This window comes from Pleurodeles waltl, chromosome 3_1, assembly GCF_031143425.1.
Source record: "Pleurodeles waltl isolate 20211129_DDA chromosome 3_1, aPleWal1.hap1.20221129, whole genome shotgun sequence".
NCBI lineage: Eukaryota > Metazoa > Chordata > Amphibia > Caudata > Salamandridae > Pleurodeles > Pleurodeles waltl.
Window position 1 is genome coordinate 383,452,824 of NC_090440.1, and position 19,581 is coordinate 383,472,404.

Below are 19,581 nucleotides of genomic sequence, written 5' to 3' on the forward strand. Positions count from 1 at the left end.
AAAATGTGTTCGTACATATGGCCCTAAATCCCTTCCCAGTAGGGACACAGGACTTGAGTCACAGACTATGAATTTGTGCAATCCCCTAAAACTGCCAATTTTGCCTGGGACTTGTTCTGGGATTGGGTTTGTCAAATATTGGTTTGCAACTCCTACAATCTGAACTGTCTTCCCTGATAAGGGCAGGTCTGGAACTTCTGCAGTTCACACTGTAGAGCATGTAGCTCCAGTGTCGAACTTTCCTTTAACATAGGGACCTTTCTGATCTACCTCTAGTGATGGGGCCAACACGCATTCTTCCTCATCCGAACTCTTACTTATCCAATCATCGTTTAATCCATTCTCACTGTACAGGGGGAATTGGTGTACAGTAATATTACTCTAGTTAAGTCTTTGACCTCTGACCGTCTGAGAAAGCATCACCTGCTGCTGGTCCATAGGGGCTTGAGGTATTTGAATTTGTTGTCTAGGCACCGTTTGCAACTGAGGTTGCATCTGCTGTATCTGTGGCACTTGTATCTGCAATGGCTGTACAGAATTCATGGGCTTCATGGGCTACATGGGCGGCATGGGTTGAAAACCTTGCCTCGGACTCACTTTATTCTGAAAATTTGGATTTGGACTTCTAATTTGTGGCCCGTCATGGTCTGGAAAGAATTTACATCACCCATTTGCTGAACAACACCTTCCTGATTTATCATCGGACATTCCTGTTTCCAATGTCTGAGGCCCCCGCAGGCGTGACATGGCAACTTTCTTCTCATTCCTTGTGCTTCACCCTGTACCACCACTGTATTCAAGTCAAGACCATGATTTACACTTCCCATTCCTCCACGACCTCTTCCTCTGCTTTGGCTTTGAAATCCTATGTTTCCCTGTGGCTGCTGCTGAGGCTGAACATTTCCCTGAATCCCTGTCTGTGCAGCCTTGATCTGCATCACCATTACCTTCTCTTTCAACTTTCTCTGTTTCAATTCAGTCTCATCACTACAGTATTTTGCATACTGCAACATCTCATCAATCGGCTTTGCCTGCCAGCAAATCAAATAACTCTTAATCATCTGACTAATTTCGGGTCTCAATCCTTCCACGAATCTGAACACAAAATGAATCATGTCATTCGGCTGAATTCAACTTTTCTAACCATTCAGTTAATTGTTGAGCTGACAAACCTTGCAGTGAGATGTTGTTGGGCTGAGTACTTGGTAACCGTTGTACAGTTAAGTTTGGAGGTTGGGGTGTCATTAACTTCAAGTTGTGACCGATGTGTGACCCTGCTTCAGTATTTGGAGGAGCTCTGAAAGGCTCAAGTCTTACAATGACCCTTTTCCCTCAAAGGTCTGTCCCACAGGAGGGACTATTCTGGCATTTTCAATGAGTCCTCCTCTCACTAGACTCTGACTCAGGATTCCCTGTCTATTAGTGCTGTTGTTTCCCTGTGCAAACAATGGTAGGACTGGCCCAATGGTGACAGGTACAGACACAGCATCTGAACTTGGTCTAACATTTGCGTTCTGAGACTGCATCACTCCCTTGTTCTGCTCATCAATGCAGACGTGTCTGTCTGTGTCCCTGTTATAGGAGTGTACTTTGGAATCATTTGAGGCTGCATTTGAGGCAGTAAAAATGGAGTCGGCTCCGGCTGAACCAACGTCAGTTTCTGGTAAACCTATCCTGTTGGCACTGTTAAATTGGTTCCAGCGTCTACAATAGGCACATCTGGGTAAATCCTAGGAATACTCAGCTGTGGTATATGATTTTGTCCTGCAGATAAAGTAGGCAGGTTAAGACTGCTCTGCATTGGTATCTGCACTAAGTGAGGACTAGTCTGTACCAAGCTCTGTGTCACATTAGGATTAACCTGTAGGGAACTCTCAGTCATGTTAGGGTTACTCTGTATTGGGCCCTGTGGCATGTTAACCAGTGTCAGTGGAGAGGGGTTCATACTAGTGCTTGGACCGCTCGCTTGTACCTGTCACGTACTGCACTGGACTTCTCACCTCTGGATTTCAGATTGGCAAATACACCAAGCCTTCTACAGGTCCTGGATACTCCCAGATAAGGGCGACCCCTTCTAGTTGCCACGGTGCCGCTTGACAGGCTACGCCAAAGCAGACCGTACCCTCCAGAAGGAGTCCCAGAGGGAAAAAACCCCAACACTGGGGAAAAAACCTCTAACAGGAACTCCTGAAGGAAAACAAGAAAAAACAGGACTTGACAACAGGAAATAGGCAGTATCCAGCGTAAAAGGCAGGAAAAAGGGAACAGGTAAAAATCTCCCAAGGCAAAAGCAGGAACAAAGAACAGGAGCGAACAGCACAACCAGAAGGAAGTGTTTGCAACGCAAGAAGGAACAAGACTGACTGACTTATATACTGAGAAAAGGAAAGTGACATCACAGGAAAGGGAAGTAACACCATCTTGGATTGGGAAAAGCCCAGAGACCAGTATAGGAAAAAGGAAGTAGTATAAAAGAAAAACAGAGCATGCTGGGACATAAACACGAAGAAGACGAGATGGACACAACATGGATAGAGTCGGGCCAAAGGACCAACAAAAAACCCACCACCAACAACAAAAGAAGAAAAAAGGCTACAAGTAAGTGTAGCGCGTCCGGAAGCGAAATATATGCTTCCCAGAAAGCATAGTCAAAAAACACGGGGAACGGCGCTCCGAATATCCGTAGCGAGTTCCACCCGCGAGCACAGAAAGAGACGCCGCGTCAGATCGCGGCGTTACAGTACCACATATGGTGGAGGATGATTTCTCAATAACTGTAAAATTAATTCATCATCATCTGATTCTTCATCAGGTGTCAAAGACTTCTTAGTCTCTTTTGATTTCTGCTGTCTATCCTCAGAAGGGCTCCTATTTGTTTTTTTAGTAGCTTTCCTTGCTTCTTTCTCACTATCCTGCAAAATTGCAGGAAACATTCTAATTCCCTGTAATGTATCTATCATCCAGTACTTCTGATCATTGTCCCATCTAGCCTCTGCTAGTGTCTTTTCTGCCCTTTCCATCTTTCTCTCAAATTTCAACTGTTGCTGTTGTCTGGTTACTAGCTCCCAGATCGCTAATGCTTCAAACTGAGCTGGTCTCGGCAGAGGTTTTAAATCCTACAGCACTTGTCTCAAATTCTCAAAAATTCTCAAATTAAAGGTTCCATTAACATGAAACACTAAGGGGCATATTTATACTCCGTTTGCGCCGAAATTGCGTCGTTTTTTTTGACGCAATTTCGACGCAAAACTAACGCCAACTAACGCCATATTTATACTATGGCGTTAGAGGCGAATAGCGCCAAAGTTCCCGGAATGTGCGTCATTTTTTAGCGTGAACCCCTTCCTTGCGTTAATGATATGCAAGGGAGGCGTTCCCGTCTAAAAAATGACTCCCAGGCCTTTACGTGATATTTATACTCCCGGGCAAAAGAGACGCCCGGGAGTGGGCGTGGCTAAAAACGGCGCATTTGCGCCGCTTTTTAACGCCTGGGTCAGGCATGGCGTTAAGGGACAAGTGGGCTCAAAATGAGCCCAGAGTGCCCTCCCCTGCCCCCAGGGACCCCCCCTGCCACCCTTGCCCACCCCAGGAGGACACCCAAGGCTGGAGGGACCCACCCCAGGGACATTCAGGTAAGTATTTTTTTTTTTTTTTTTTAATAATTTTTTGTGGCATAGGGGGGCCTGATTTGTGCCCCCCTACATGCCACTATGCCCAATGACCATGCCCAGGGGACAGAAGTCCCCTGGGCATGGCCATTGGGCAAGGGGGCATGACTCCTATCTTTACAATGATAGGAGTCATGTTGATGGGGGATGGGCGTCGAAAATAAATGGCGCAAGTCGGGTTACGACGATTTTTTCGACGTAACCTGACTTGCCCCATTTTAAGACGCCCATGCGCCATTTTTCCCCTACGCCGGCGCTGCCTGGTGTACGTGGTTTTTCTCGCGCACACCAGGCAGCGCCGGTCTGCTTGCGCCGGCTAACGCCATTCAATAAATACGGCGCCCGCATGGCGCTTCAGAATGGCGTTAGCCGGCGCAAAACTTTTTGACGCTAAACTGCATTAGCGCAGTTTAGCGTCAAAAAGTATAAATATGGGCCTAAGCTCCCTTCCTTCTCCTCAATTAAGATATATGTTGGAGTACCTTCTGGCAGACACATTTCTCCTACTCTAGCTGGAATATACTCATCTCCCCTAAGTGCACTCTTTAATGCTTTGAAAAACGTCATTTTTGCAAATTTGTGTTAAAATTTGATAATCAGGAAGTTACTTTTAATCCTGAAATCCTCTCCGCCTACCTTCTCAACCATTTGCGCCTCACCGCTGTCCACCAATCCGTGCACGACCCTGGAGATAAAACTGCTGATATTAGCCATGTGCTCAGAATAGGAAGACAGTGTATGCACAGGGTTGGATGGGAGTCACGCGGTTGGATGTGGTGGTGGGTAAAGTCAGGGTTGAGGCAAATCGGGGTAGCATTCTCTGACCCTCCTCTAGTGCTGCATGGGCCAGGTCAGGTTGAGGCAATGCTCTGCCACACATTTCCCTGCAGCGGTTTTACCAGCTGCAGATCTGCATCAAGTTAAAGTGGGTGCAGTGACTCAAGACCCTGAAAACACAGGTCTATTTGTAAGGGGCAGGGTGATATCCTATCTGGAAATACCCATCCAGGTGGGATACCACAACTGGTGGTCTACCACAACTTGTAATCAGAATCTGAATGGCACCTCTAATTTAATTTACTGTGCTGATGGATTGCTGCCCTGAATGCTGGACTCAGGCATTTGATAAGTTAAATCAGGCCATTTCCTGCAGTTTATTTTTAAAGGCAGTCATACTGCTAATGGCATCCCTTACAGAGTTGTTCTATTTTTGTCATTATGACTTGTATGTGACACAGGCAAGCTTAGCCTAGAACTTCACATTGTAATTTACTTTTAATACTGTTGCATTTTATTTTGCACAGGTGTTAGGTAGGATTGATGCCAGCAACTCCCTTATGTTTCCCCTTGATGTGTTTTTAGTAGTTAGTTTTCATTACACTTTTGTTTCTTACTGCACACAGTGTGGTGGCCTTTATGTGGGGATGTAGGATGACCCATTGGTGATCCTTATCCTTTGGGCTCTGGCCGCACTTGCATTTCTCTCCTGTCCACCATAGTTACTACTGATTGTGTGGAGAGAGCACTAGTCCCCTTCCCTTCACTTCCTAGTTGATGACCCAACCGCCATTTTGGGCAACCAGCAGACTAGTCTTAACCTGGCCTCAGTCAGAGACGACTTATTTAGGCCCGATGAAAGTGCACACTTTACAAAGGCAAACATAGCCTAGAACTGCACATTGCACATTACTTTCAGTACTGTTGCACTTTATTTTAACTGGTGTTAGGCAGGATTGATTCCAGCAATTCCCTTATCTTTCCAGTTTAATATGTTTTAGTGTTTAATTTTTCATTACACTTTAGTTACTTTCTGCACTCAGCATGCTGGCCTTTATGTTGGAAGGTAGGATAATCAATTGATGACTCCTGCACTTTGGGCTCCTCCTGCACTTCCCTTGCTCTCTGGTCTGCCATGGTTGCTACTGATTGTGCGGAAAGAACACTGGTCCTACCTTCACCTACTGGTTGACCGCCATCTTGAGCAGTCAGCAGTCTAGTCTTCACCCGGCCTCAGTTAGCAGTTGCCTATTTAGGCCCGATGCAAGCGCTGACACAGACTTGATTCTGCTGCACACAGGGGGCGAGAAGAGCTCCTGGATTTGCCCTCACAGCACCAGGGCCCCCTGTGAGCCCAGCCCCTCCCCCGGCCTAGAGAAATAGGCCTACAGAGCACAGCATATACCAGCGGTGCCTGCATCTGACCAGTGGGGGTCACCCTCCTGCATCTTGGAGAACAAAGGCTATGGCACGCACAGCTGACCTGCCTTCGCTCACTACTTGCATAAATATTATTTCAACTGGCTAGTCTGTGAAGCTCTCCAGTGAAATTACCTCACTACTGCTACGCAATGACTGCAATTGCAGAAACCAATGTACATTCTACAGAGGCTACAGATTACATCAAATGGCACACCAAAATAAAGAGAGGACATGACTCAAGCCCCACTTCGCCAGAAAAAGCACCCAAGCTTGCACGTGCTCCACACAAAAGCTTTGAGACCGCTAATCGCTTTCAAGCTCTGCAACATACCTCAGATTGTGACACTGACCAACTAGACAACGCGACAGCTGGAAATGCAACAAATCCTTGTCCTACAAAGGGATTGCAGATCCCACCCATAATTTTGAAGAACTTGCCCACTCACAACGATCTTGTGAAAACTCTTGGAGGGACACTGCACCTCCACTTTCACCATAAAGCCCCGGCAGGACCACGCCAAAATAATACTAACAACACCGGAAGATTATAGGAGTGTGACCAGCGAACTTACAGAGCAAAAACTGGAATACCATACTTTCGCCTTGACCACGGTAAAACCACAATGATTTGTAATATCAGGACTACCTGCAAATTCATCACTAGGACACTCCATCCGAATTCACCGGAACTCGGCCTTCCAGTAAAAAATATAATGCAGATTGCTTCGCCTACAGACAAAACAAAAAGTTTCCCCTATTCATTGTGACCTTGTCAGCAAGCCATGACGGAAAACCTGTTGATCTCTCAGTAATCACAAGACTCTGCAGTTGCACTGTTACTACAGAAGCTACAACTGCCAATGCTTGGGGCACACCTCTGCTTTCTGCCATCAGAAACCAAGATGTGTATGCTGTGGAGGTGAACCTACCTCCAACGAATGCACAAGGAACAGGGGAACGGAACCTGCAATATGTGCAAACTACACAGGAAACCACCCTGCAAGCTACCACGGCTGCCCCTACCTACAGAAAGCAAAAAAGGATGAACCATGAAAGCGAATTCCTCAAACTCAAAAGGTATCTCATCCCTCGCCGATGACGACCCCAGTTGAGGACCAGCAGAAAACATACGCCCAGAAACCCAGAACTCCACACAGGATCCCAACCCACACCTCAAGAAACAGTCATGGCTATTTACATGTGGATGGAAGGGCCTACGCAGATGTTACAAGGCCCAAAGAAGGCAACCCTCCAACAGCAACACCCCAATCTCGTCCTGCAAAGCAAGCACTGCTCTCAACTGGCAGGAACTCATCGTAAAGATTGCAAAAGTACTAGTAGATATGAATATCCACCCAGTGGTGATGACAATGGCGAACCTCATCACCAGTCTTCTCCATAGTGCAGAAATCAATCGTCATGGCAGCCAAGACTAAGAAAAACACTACCTTCTTGATGTGGAATGCCAACAGGATTCAAAACAAAAATGATGAACTCCTGCACCTGATGGACTCTAAGGATGTGAGTGTAGCACTTATCTCTGAGACCTATATACAGGTAAACCAGAAGCTCAGCCTAGCAAATTGTAGAGTATACCGAACAGACCACTCGACTGGAGCCAAGGGCGGAGGAACAGCTGTGATCATCAGCACAAAAGTGAAGCATCACAAAATTGTACTACCATTAGTGGGGAGCAATGAAGCAACAGGTATACAGATTCAAACATCTGCAGGCCCCCTTCGACTGATTCCCACTTACTCACCACCAAACCAGCTATGCCCAAGCGACATAGATGCACTACTGGATTCCAACATCCCAACACTAATGGAAGGAGACCTAAATGGCAAGCACCAATGCTGAAACTCCCGGACCGCAAACAGCAAAGGACATGCTCTTCTTGCCCACTCAAGAAAGAAGGACTTTGTAGTCGCTGGATCAACTAATCCAACACACTATTCAGGCGCTGCACAGCAGAAACCGGACATCTTGGACATTGTCGTCATGAAGAACCTTTCCCAGTCAACAGAGCTAGAGACTTTAACAGCACTGACATCTGACCACAACCCAGTTTTGGTCACTGTTGGAGACAAAATTGAATTCCAACAGCAGGGAGCAAGGTACAACTATAAAAAAGCAGACTGGTACCTCTACAAGAGAAGCTTGGATGAAGCCATGACTCTTGATCCAATGCGCTGTATCAAGCACATTGACCAAGCTATTGACCGCTTCACCAATGCAGTCCACACTGCCATCAAAGGCAGCATTCCTCAACAGACACCTCAACACTGCTCCATCTATGACCTCCCAAGCGGAATCAAGCACTCAATAGCCAAGAAGAATAGAGCATGAAGACAGTGGCAGAAGTTCCGCACTCCAGACCTGCTGAAGAAGTATAACATGCTGACAAAACTTCTGAAGACACAAATAAGCCAGCACAGAGGTGAAAAACAGGAAGCAGCAACAACCCATCTGAAGGACTCAGAGAATTCTCTCTAGAGAATGACACGGAGCTTGACTGGCAGAAAGGAACCGAACCCACCGATACAAGGGAAGACTCACCTGGCATGCAGCAACAGAAAAAAGACAGAGGTCCTGGCTGACACCCTGGAGACATCCTTCAAGCCCAACCAGGCCAGAAAATTGACAGTCAAAGTAGAGGAAGAAGTCACCAAGCATTACCTGAAGCTATCTCCGGAAACATAAGCTGCAACCATAGAGGAATACTCAAGTGACAAAATACGAAGCCTGATAATGAAGCTGAAAAATGGCAAAGCCCCAGGAAAAGACTGAATAACCAACCAAGCCATCAAGATGCTCCCAAATGCAGCAGTTGATCGCCTTGCTGAAATCTTCAATGCATGTCTCCAGCACCAGCATTTCCCTAAAGCCTGGAAAGAAGCAAGAGTCATTGTATTCCCTAGGGCTGGGAAGCCGCTAAGAGATCCTGCAAACCACCACCCTATAAGTCTGCTATCTGGCCTAGTAAAGCTTTTCGAAAAAGTAATACATGAACACCTCATTGACTTTGCAACAAGCAAAAACCTTCTTGCCAAAGAACAGTTTGGGTTATGGAAAGACCACTCTACAACTCACCAACTTCTCAGAGTTGTGAACTTTATTAGCCATGGATTCAACATCAGTAAATCAACCGGAGTAGTCTTCCTGGACGTAACCAAAGCTTTCAACTGAGTATGGCACAGGGGACTAATCTACAAGCTTCTCAAGCTGAAGTTTCCCAGTTATCTGGTAAATCTGCTGTCTAGCTCCCTGGAAGAATGCACCTTGCATGTGGCAATCCATGAGGAATGCTCAACTGTATGCCCTATTCTGGCTGAAGTGCCTCAGGGATCAATACTTAAACTGTTCCTCTTTAATATATTTACAAATGATATTCCCAAGGACTTGAAGAAATCAGACCTCGCTTTCTACGCTGATGATGTTGCAGCGATCTCCCAATCTTTCAGCGACAGGGAAGCGACAAAGAACCTTGAAGCCTCGCTCACCAAAATCTCTGGATGGTACAGCGACTAGCAGATGAACCTCAACACAAGCAAAACCACAGCAACATTGTTCACCAGAAAGCAGATAAAAAAGCAACCACAGATCCGCCTCAATGGAGAGGAGATAAAGTGGGAAAGCAGCAGCTACTACCTAGGGGTGACACTTGACTCCAAACTTAGCTGGAGAAACCACATTGAGAAGACATGCCAGAAAACAACAACTAAACTGGCTGCATTATACACACTTATGAGAACTAAATCAATGCCTATGAGGAGCAAAGTGCGTGCAATAAATGCAATTATTCGTCCCACAATGACATATGCTTCACTAGTGTGGAACGGTTGCAAGCAGGAGTATCCGAAGCCTCTGCAGAACAAGGCCTTACGGATAGCCATAGGTGCTCTTTGCTTTGCAAGAACAGCTGACCTCCACGGAGATTTGAGCATTGAGATGTTGGATGACCATCTCCGCAAACTCAACGCGAAATTCTACAAAGGATTGGATCAAAAAGAAAACCCACTGATCAACAAACTTGCTGACATTTCTGCAAACCCTTTAGACCGCTATCTGCGGCCCATCACAGACATGACCATGTGAACCAACTTCATCTGTGACAAAGAGTCACAGCTCAATAAGAAAACAAAACAGCAACTTAATAAGCTCACAATGTACATGGAGTAATGAGGCTACCGCCTCAGTATCCAAAGCACGTCGCTGTCAGAAGAAAACTGACAGCCAGAGAAGAAACTGCACCGGACGCAGACTTGATACAGGCAAGCATATCCTAGGACTGCACATTGCTCCTCACTTTTAATACTGTTGCACTTTATTTTTAACTGGTGTTAAGCAGGATTCATTCCAGCAATTCTCTTATGTTTCCGGATTGATGTGTTTTAGTGGTTAGATTTTAATTACACTTTAGTCACAAACTGTACTCATCGTGCTAGCCTTTATGTGGGGAGATAGGATGACCCATTAGAGATTCTTGTGCTTAGGCCTCAAGACGCACTTACCTTGCTCTCTCATCTACTACTGTTACACCCAATTGTGCAGAGGGCACTAGTTCCCTCCATCTTGGGCAGTCAGCAGTCTAGGCTTCACCCAGCTCTGCATTGGTATTTAGGCCCAATGCAAGCGAGGATACGCAACAGATGCATGCAACAGGCACACCACAGGCACACTAAAGGTAAGCTCATCTGTGCCTGTCCAAGCTTGAACGCTGCCAGGAGACAGGATCCCTGCTTCTCGTTCTACCAAGGTCACTCATGTTTCCACACTGCACTACTCCAATATGGAGTTACATCATATTAAAGATTTGTCTGCTAACCATGATGGCCAGGGCGCTTGTTTTGCTACCTTGTTTCTTCACTACTAGAGGACCCAGTCTCTTGCATTTCATGTGGATTGCACTGTATAATATTCCCTCCCGTGGCCAGGAATGGGGAGAGGGAGGCTCTGATTATACAGCCTCTCTACCTCAGGCTAATAAGAATCTTGCCTATTTTACAGATTCCTGTTCAACACCTATGAGAGGCTGAAAGGCCTTCATTGTTGTAATGCCAGGTCCATTCCAAAGCATGCCTCGAAACTGTGGGTTCTTTTATCCTCCCTTTCACAGGACCTGTGTTTCATTTCAGAAATCAGCCTCAAACCCCTGGCTCTTCCTTGTATTTCAGTGGTGCTTCCTGAAAATTATAAGCTGGTGAGATTAGATAGAGAATTTAGGGTGGGAGGGGATTTCGCTATTGTTTTCCAAAATTCAGTGAATGTAGTGCTCATTGACACTTTTCTTTCAAACTGGGTGGAGTTGTGTAATTTTAAATTTGAGATCTCAGTTGATGAGCACTGGAAGGGTAATCTCATTTATCTCTCTCCAGGCCCCAAAAAAAGACTTTAGTCATTTGCTAGTAGAATGCTTTGCCCCACATGTCCTGGAGGTGAATAACTTTTGTTCATGGGTGATTTTAACTACTACGGAGAAGACAGCTCAAAGACAGAGGTAGCTCAACTACTGGCGTGTATGAAAATTGTAGGACTCCAAAAGAAAGTGTCTGGCCCCATTCATACTGCAGGTCACACTCTAGACTTTGTATTTACTAACTCTATGTCCTTAGAGACAGCTCTTAACCTAGACTGACCACTACTTGATCAGCTTTCATGTTCCAAGGGTAGGGGCCTGGTGAGCCAAAGAAATTAGGTAGGAGAGCATTGAGACAGTGTACGTTAGACTCTCTTGCCTCTTTTGGCACTGTTTTCCAGCCATCATATACCCCACACTGTAGGCACCTTAATTCTGCTTTGGCTGACTACTATAGCTCTCTCTCCAAGTATTTGACAGGGTTGCACCTCTTTAACATGTGTCTTCTTATCCCAGCAGACATCATGCCCTTTGGTACTCGGAAGATCTGGGAATAGAGAAATCTATATATAGAAGACTAGAAAGAAGATGGCATCAGGCTAAAACTTCCACTGACAAAGATGCTTAGAAATAAATGCTCACCAGCTTTCATAGGAAAATTAGAGAAGCACATAAATGCTATATCACTAACAAAGTTGATCAGGTGGGCGACTCAACAAAATAACTATTTAAGATTCTCAATTAATTTACTAAACCGCTCGCCTGCACATACACCATCTTGGCATCACAAGAATTATCTGACTCACTTGCTGATGTCTTTATTGAGAAAATAAATAAAATCTACCAGAATTTTCTGATTCTTCCATTGAAGTTGGAGGATTTCTCTATTTACAACTCTCCTCCTGTTAATGCCACTGCCTACTTGGAGACATTTAAGGCCATCTCTCAAGCACAAGTGCAGAACATGCTAGAGAAAGCTAATTTAGACTCCCAGTTAGACCCTTGTCCTCCCCATATAGCATCTAGCCTATCCACCATAATTACACCGTCTATCACGGCCACTTTCAATCTTTTCTTAAAGTCAGCTAAATTGCTGCTATTCTGGAAAGTTGCACAGGTCTTCCCTATTCTGATGAAAACCATTGTGATCCTGAAGAACCTGTCTAACTGTCAGCCTATTTCTCTCCTCCCTTTGTTAGGGAAGATCTTGGAAAGTCTGGTAAATACTCAGTTTTCTGCCTATATGGGCGAACACAGTATGTTAGACCCCTCTTAATCTGATTTTAAGGCCTTTCACAGCACTGAAACTGCATTTAGGGCTGTAACTGATGCTATTAGACTTTCCCTAGATGCTGGCAATTCAGCTATGCTGGTAGTGCAGGATTTGTCAGATGACTTCAACACTGTTTCTCATAAAATATTGGTTTGTAGGCTTTATGAAGGTAGGGATCAATGGGAAAGCCTTACTTTGGCTCTTTGACTTTTTGGAAAACCAGTCCTGAAGGCCACATTAGACTCTATTAAGTCTTGTACTGTGCTTGTCAACAAGGGATGTCCATCAGAGTTCTTCCCTGAGCCCCAAATTATTTAACATCTATGTGGCCCCTGTGGGACAGATTATCAAATCTTGCCAATTTGAGATCTTATCCTATGTAGCTGAAACCCAATTAGCCATCTCATTTGGGAAAGATCTTGATAGGGTCAATATGAGATTCACTGATTGCATGAGAAAAACAGCTGCCTGGATAATGCACAATTGCCTGCAGCTGAACGGTGATAAAACTGAGATTTTGCTGTTTGGGAAGACACAGACGTTATAATCCTCAGGCTGGTGGCCATCCGTATTAGGTCCTGCTCCTAGTCCTGGATGACAGTTGAAAATCTCAGCATTATGCTCGACAAGACCTTCTCTATGAACAAATCCTGTATCCTTTGTTTGTGGTATTTGTTATGCCACCATGCACCTGCTTGAGAAGGTTTTCCCATGGCAAAGCGCCAGGAAAACTCAGGTGCAAGCCTTGATCATGACCGTACTGAATATGGCAATGCTCTGCTGGCTGCAGCTATTGAAGCACTGCTGTCCAAACTACAGGTGGTGCACAATTAGTTTGCATCCTTCCTTCTGGCGCTCCATCTGCTCCTACTCTAAGAGTCTTGCACTGGTTGCCCATAAGAAAGTGCTCCTTATTTAAACTCTGATGTCTTATGGATAAGGTACTGGCTGGTAAAGGCCCAATTTAACTTCAAAACAACATTAGCTCTTATTATTTTATTAGACACCTTAGATCCAAGGATAAAGCCTTATCAGTGTTTGCTGCATTCACACCTCAAGATTTGGAGGCTGGTCCTTTCCCTACATTGCCCCCTTCCACTGGCATAAACTACTTATTCATATTTGTTCCTGCACAGACTTTGTTAGATTTAAAAAACTTCTGAAGACCTGGCTGTTCCAATTAATATGTTTGATTTGTGTCAAATAAGCGTTGAGATACACCTCCGGGTGTGATTTGTCTGCGCTATAGTATGTTTTATTAGCACAACATATGTGTAATCATTTTAATCACTAGTTTTTCATAGGACACAGTTTTGTTGGAGAACTGAGCATTCCAACTCGAAAATGTGACATGTGCTGAGAGGCCAGACACTCTTTCTAATATAGAAGTTAAAACAATCTGATTGCTGCATGAACATTGTGTAGAATTCAATGTGGGGCAGTGGTGCTGGAACAATTTTCAGAGGGGTGCTGCCATTAATGGTATATCAATAAAGTCCTAGATATTGTAAAAGATTCAAGTGTTGTACAAAAACCACAGGCGTAGCAAGTATGCCACACCCTTTCAGCAGGAGAGTGATGAGTGTGTGGTATTTTGCTGGTGGTGCATTTTGTAACACTGATGTGATGGCGCACTATATTTTACAGACAGCACATTTGCCATTGAAATGACTACTAAATTGGCATAGACATGCAGTATTATTGGTAAAACTATATAGTGCAAAGACGAATATGTGTAGAAATTGGGTTTCAGTGAATATTTATCATTTGTGCTTCACCAAGTAAAGTGTCTTTATTTCTTTTGATACTATTAACATATTTATTTCAATCACATTTCAGAATTACAAAAAGTGTTTGCTTCATTTGTGCTTTCCTAATTGCTGATATAATTTGAAATATGTGTATAGTTAAGTTCCCAATATTTAAAGGTTATTGTGTGTAAACAAAATGACATGCTACAGCCTTTGCTTTTGTTTCCTGTATCCCAGCAGGATACTTTACAAATTCCTATCACTTTGTAGTCAGAGGAAAAAAATGTAAACTCCAGTTTCTGAATAAGCAGCAATTTGCAGACCATATAGACTATTTGACCTTTGTTTTGAACGTGCAGCAAATGTAACAGGATGCACACAAAATGTAAAGGTAGCTTCCTTGCTCAGTCACCTTCTGAACTCCAGCATCATTATTACTGTGGGTCATGCAGCATCCTCAGCACCTCTACTTGCAGCACCTATGATGTGGGGAAATAACCTGACTTATTTTCCTTCACAAGTGGAAAGCACCCAGACATCAGTGGCTTGCAAAGTGGTCAAACAAGGCGTTTACATAGTTTTTGGATCAGGACAAGCAGTCCAGCCCAATGAGAAGGAGGTGTCACCTCCATTCCTGCTACTCTCAAGTCCCATTGAAACAGGTGTGTGTGTGTGAGCTGTCGATATGTGTGTGCAGCCTTATGCGTGTAGCTAGACAAACAACTAGAGAGCACTCATCTTTTCCTACAAATTATTTTAATATGTTTCCCCTGGCACATATGGTCTGTGAAACAGGAAGGTCTTGTTTGGAAAATGGGGCAATGAGTGTAAAGTTTGCATCAATATCAGCAACGTGTCTCAAAAGGAGCTTTAGGGGGGACCTCTCAAGAACTTTCAGAAAGAAGTCGCTCTAGAAATTAGTAGGCTAGGGTCCTACTAGCTATCCAAGGTATCGGTTCTGAGTAGATATAATACTTTGTACAACATGTTTGTGTGGAGTGGATGAAGAACTTAACTTTGGCCGCATGTTTGGCTTTCCAGTGCTCTGTTAGCTGTGGTGTGGGAACCCAAAGAAGGAAGCTGGTGTGCTACAAGATCACAGCAAGAGGCCAGCAAATTATAGTCAATGGATCCCTGTGCAGTGGCCTTCCAGTTCCACTACTTGTGAGGACTTGTCAAGTAAATGACTGTAACAGTAAGTGCCGCTCATTAAGAGCTGATTGTCAGATTTTGAATGCACGCACATAATGAGGATGCTATATACACAAATTACAGAATGTTGTTCTATGTTTGTGGATACCACCTTTCTATATTTCTGTTTCAAGTTTCTAACAATATTCACAGTGCTTAATTTGCGCTGTTGGCTTCCGCTGTGGAGCACTGACACTTATTTTTGAGGGCCGGCACTTATTTTTCTGCCTCAAGCATTTACTGCAAGCGTTACGTAAAGACGGAGGAAGAGAAAAATGAAAAAACAACACAAACAGGAGAAGGAGACATCAGCAAGAGAGAGTTGAAGGGGCAGGTAGTGGCTGTAAATGGATTAAAGAGGTCCGAAATGGCTTCAGGATTACACTACCTCAGTATTCTGTGCTTGCACATTTAATTGCAGTAGCTGCTTGTTTCAGAGGAGAGCTTTGGGCACTGGCATGTTTTTATTTACAAATTAAGCACTGAATATTCATATTCTGTTATTGTTCTGACCTAAAGCAAAGTGTACTAACATTTATGGCGGGGTGAGCCACACTACTCAGTATAAAAACAATTAACTCGATAAAAATATTTGTGGAGTACATGGAAGGGGTATATGGTGCATGATAGAAGAAGTAAATTAATATTAGTATTAGGGGAGAGGATGGAAGGGACAGACACAAGCCGGCTGACGAGAAAGTATATTGGGATGCACTGTCTCAGATTCAAGACAAGCGGTTGGAAGTCATGCCCAAGAGAATGTGCTATCTAGTGGGCAAACTTTACATGTAAAAGTGAAGTAAATGAGCACTGGTACCCATGCTAGGATAAAAGGGGGAAATATTCACAGAGATTAGGAAAATAGGGCCAAATTTATGTTTAAACTAGTGCATATCATGAAAAGGTGAATTTTGCACACACGCAAATCCACAAAACTGACTGCAGTTTCTTCCAAATGTGCTGCATGTGCAGTTTGCACTTCATACATGTGTATCTCCCCAGTGCAAGCTTTCAGCTCTAGTGTGTGGAACACTGAAATCTGTATCGGACACATACTCCCTTTTTACACCAAGGTACAAATCCTAAAATAAAGTGGGGGACTAACCAAATTAGGCAGTATGCTAGGGACATCATGGCGTGTGACTTCACAGTGCATGACATCACAGCGCGTGGCATCGCATATAGCATCACAGGAAGTGGCATCACAACCCATGACCTCACAGAAAGTGACATCACAGGAAGTGAAATCCGATCCTGAGACCTCACACAGGTTTAGCAGGTCTACCATGATTACATTTTAGGGCGTTACAATACTTAACAGATGAGAATTTGCATCAGGGATGTGCCAGAAAAGGGATGCAACCCTGATACAAAATCTGTGCCTCAGTTTATACATTTGTTTTTTAAAGCACTGCCCTAAAGAAATGGGCAACAAGTAGAAACATGGCAATAAATATGTTCTGCTTAATTGGTTGCAAAGTCTGCTTTTTAGAAAATCTTATGGGGTTAAGGCACCTGCTGCAGTGATCTTTGTGTGCCCAGTAAATCTCAGGGAATAATAATAATGGTAAAATAACATTGGAAGGTAACACATATGCCGGAACAAATTGTGTTTTCTCTAGTTCCAGTTTCAAATCAAAGCAGCATAAAGGGTTTACATGTCTCCTGCAAAGCGCATCATCTGGCATGCAAATGACAGATATGTATTTTATGTAGCTAGGTAAGTGAGTTACTGCTTTTAACACAGAGACCCTTTTGTTACACGCAGTTCATAAAATGTAATCATTCTAATATATCACAGCGAGCTATTAAGTGAGGCCTACACCTTGTAATTCTCACTGTTTTAAATAACACATTTTGCACATTGAATTGTACATTTATAGGATTAATTGACATTGTATAATATGTACATGTGATGTAAAGTGCTCTAAAACCCTGCACTAGGTTGAGTAGCACTATAAAAGAAAAAAAAGAAAAACGTGGTATTTTCAATTGTTATTTGTGCAAATACTGGAACAGAAGCAAACCAAAGAAAAGGTTGGCTGAATAATTAATGATGGAGTGGGACAGGGACAAAAACTGAACAAAAAAGAAAAACACCCCACCTCCTGTATTGGTTCCAATGCGGGAATTTGTAAAGTGATACTATCGACATTGAGCAAGTAGATGTGTTATACATAGAAAATAGTAGACATATATAGATGTTTAATGCCCAAATTTATTATTAATCCATAGACACAAAATCTTAATTCGAAATTCATGGACCTAGCCTGGAAACTCTCTCTCAATCATCATTCATACCCACATACTCCACTCAAACTCACCAATAAAAAGAATATAAATAGACAGTTGGTCTAGTTGGTGTTATCCTCCAAGTGTTCCACTGGAGGAGGGGGATAGGGGCTGTCACCCATGATTAATTGTAATTCACTGGAATAATTTTAAAAGTCCAGCTATTTGTCATTCAATATCCCAAATTCAAATCTTCATGTAATAAATACATTCAAAGTCTGTTATGATGTATTTTTTAGTCCTTGGAAATATCTTCCTCCAATACGTCTGCATACAAGATGTGCATCAAAATCCACAGAGAGGAAAATCTGGGCAAACGTCTGTCCAGCGGTCGTGCCGACGTACGTTTCGGTGTAAAGTGACCAACTGGTCACACACCTTCTTCAGGACACGTATTTGTCCACCATCACTAGTTAAAAGTTACATACAGAGAAGTCTCATCCATTAAAGCCAATCTGTAGATAAATCAATAAAGAAAATCCAGATGTCACTAAATGCTCAATCAGAGTTCCGACTTGATAACTGCAACACACACCCGGTGTGTGAGTAGAATACTATCTCTGCTTTGAAAGTGTTCACAAATGTTGGGATTTTTACAAAATATCGTGTTTTCTTCACCTAGTACACCTGCCAGTCTGCATTCACCTCCCTTACCACTGCCCTTTTTGTCCCTCTCATGTGCCCTGCTTATCATCTAATGTATTCTAACATTATGTGCCAATGTGTGATCGTTGGAAAATCTGAATCTCACACCCCGACCCTGCCTATGTTGTGCATGTTACAACACCTTTGCAAATAATGGACAAAATGCTGAACAATGTCAAACATTCACCCCCAGTACAGATATCTGGGCCCAAATCCATCATTTGTTTACTACCCATGGAATTCCAGCTTTGACTCAGCCATATGCAAATCAGTCTTGACCCTGCTCCCCATGGGAACAGTCCAGCCTGAACTGCCAGGCCAGATCCTCCTTGAACTGGAAACAAGCATCCTGGGACCGGTTTGGGGATATCACCCCTCATCAGCCAGGATAGCTTGACTCTAGTGGTATTGGCAGCACTCTGAAAATAACATTTAACACATTATCTTTTTCATAACTTCACCCATGCACCCCTTCGTCCTTTCCTTCAGTCTTTGATCAGTCCATCTACGTGAGTGTTAGAAATCTCAATGTGTGTACTCCTTTGTAAATGGAGGAAACCCGAACATACAGCACCTGGTGCACGATTTAGATGTCAGTGATAACGGAAAATCATCTGTTTTCTGCAGCAAATGCTAACTCCTAAAGAGAATCTCCCCTAAATAAATCATTTTTCTGTTACACCCGACTCTAAATCAGGCCCCTTGAATCTAATAAGCAAGCCCAAAGTACTTTACCATCCACCCTCATATTAAGGTGCCATACAGATAGTAGAAGTGTGCTAAACAAATTCTCAAAATCTAGCATATCATATCATAAAATATCCTGTCATAAGAAACATAGTGAAACAAAGCGAAAAGGACCAAAAGGCAGAAGAAAACCAAATGATGACTGCCACGCAATTTTAAAAAAATAAGTCGCAACAAAAAGAAAGAGAATAAGGTGAGGGTCCGAAGATAGAAGGGGTTTATAAACTCTCTCCAAAAAATTGGGGATATAAATAAATAAAACTCAACCTATGCAACACTAAAAATATATTGGTTAGTTTGATGAAAAATATCACTATTATGCACATCAGTGTTTCTTTCTGCAGATTTTAACGTGTAACTCTTTACTACAGAAAAACACTTCACCCTGTCTGTAGTACATGCCAATATTAAGAAAGACCATACTGCAAAGAGGTCCTGCATAACATACAGCACCAA

The 19,581-nt window shown here is 43.5% G+C and overlaps 1 protein-coding gene across 2 annotated transcripts in view; it reads left to right on the top strand.

The window, feature by feature from the left end:
* The window catches only part of ADAMTSL3 (ADAMTS like 3), a 2,197,206-nt gene that overhangs the window by 1,748,649 nt on the left and 428,976 nt on the right, over positions 1-19,581 (top strand). For both annotated transcript variants that reach the window (XM_069222572.1, XM_069222573.1), the window contains exon 20: positions 15,292-15,445. In XM_069222572.1, coding sequence (XP_069078673.1) covers positions 15,292-15,445 — 154 coding nt within the window. The remainder of the gene's footprint in view (positions 1-15,291; positions 15,446-19,581) is intronic.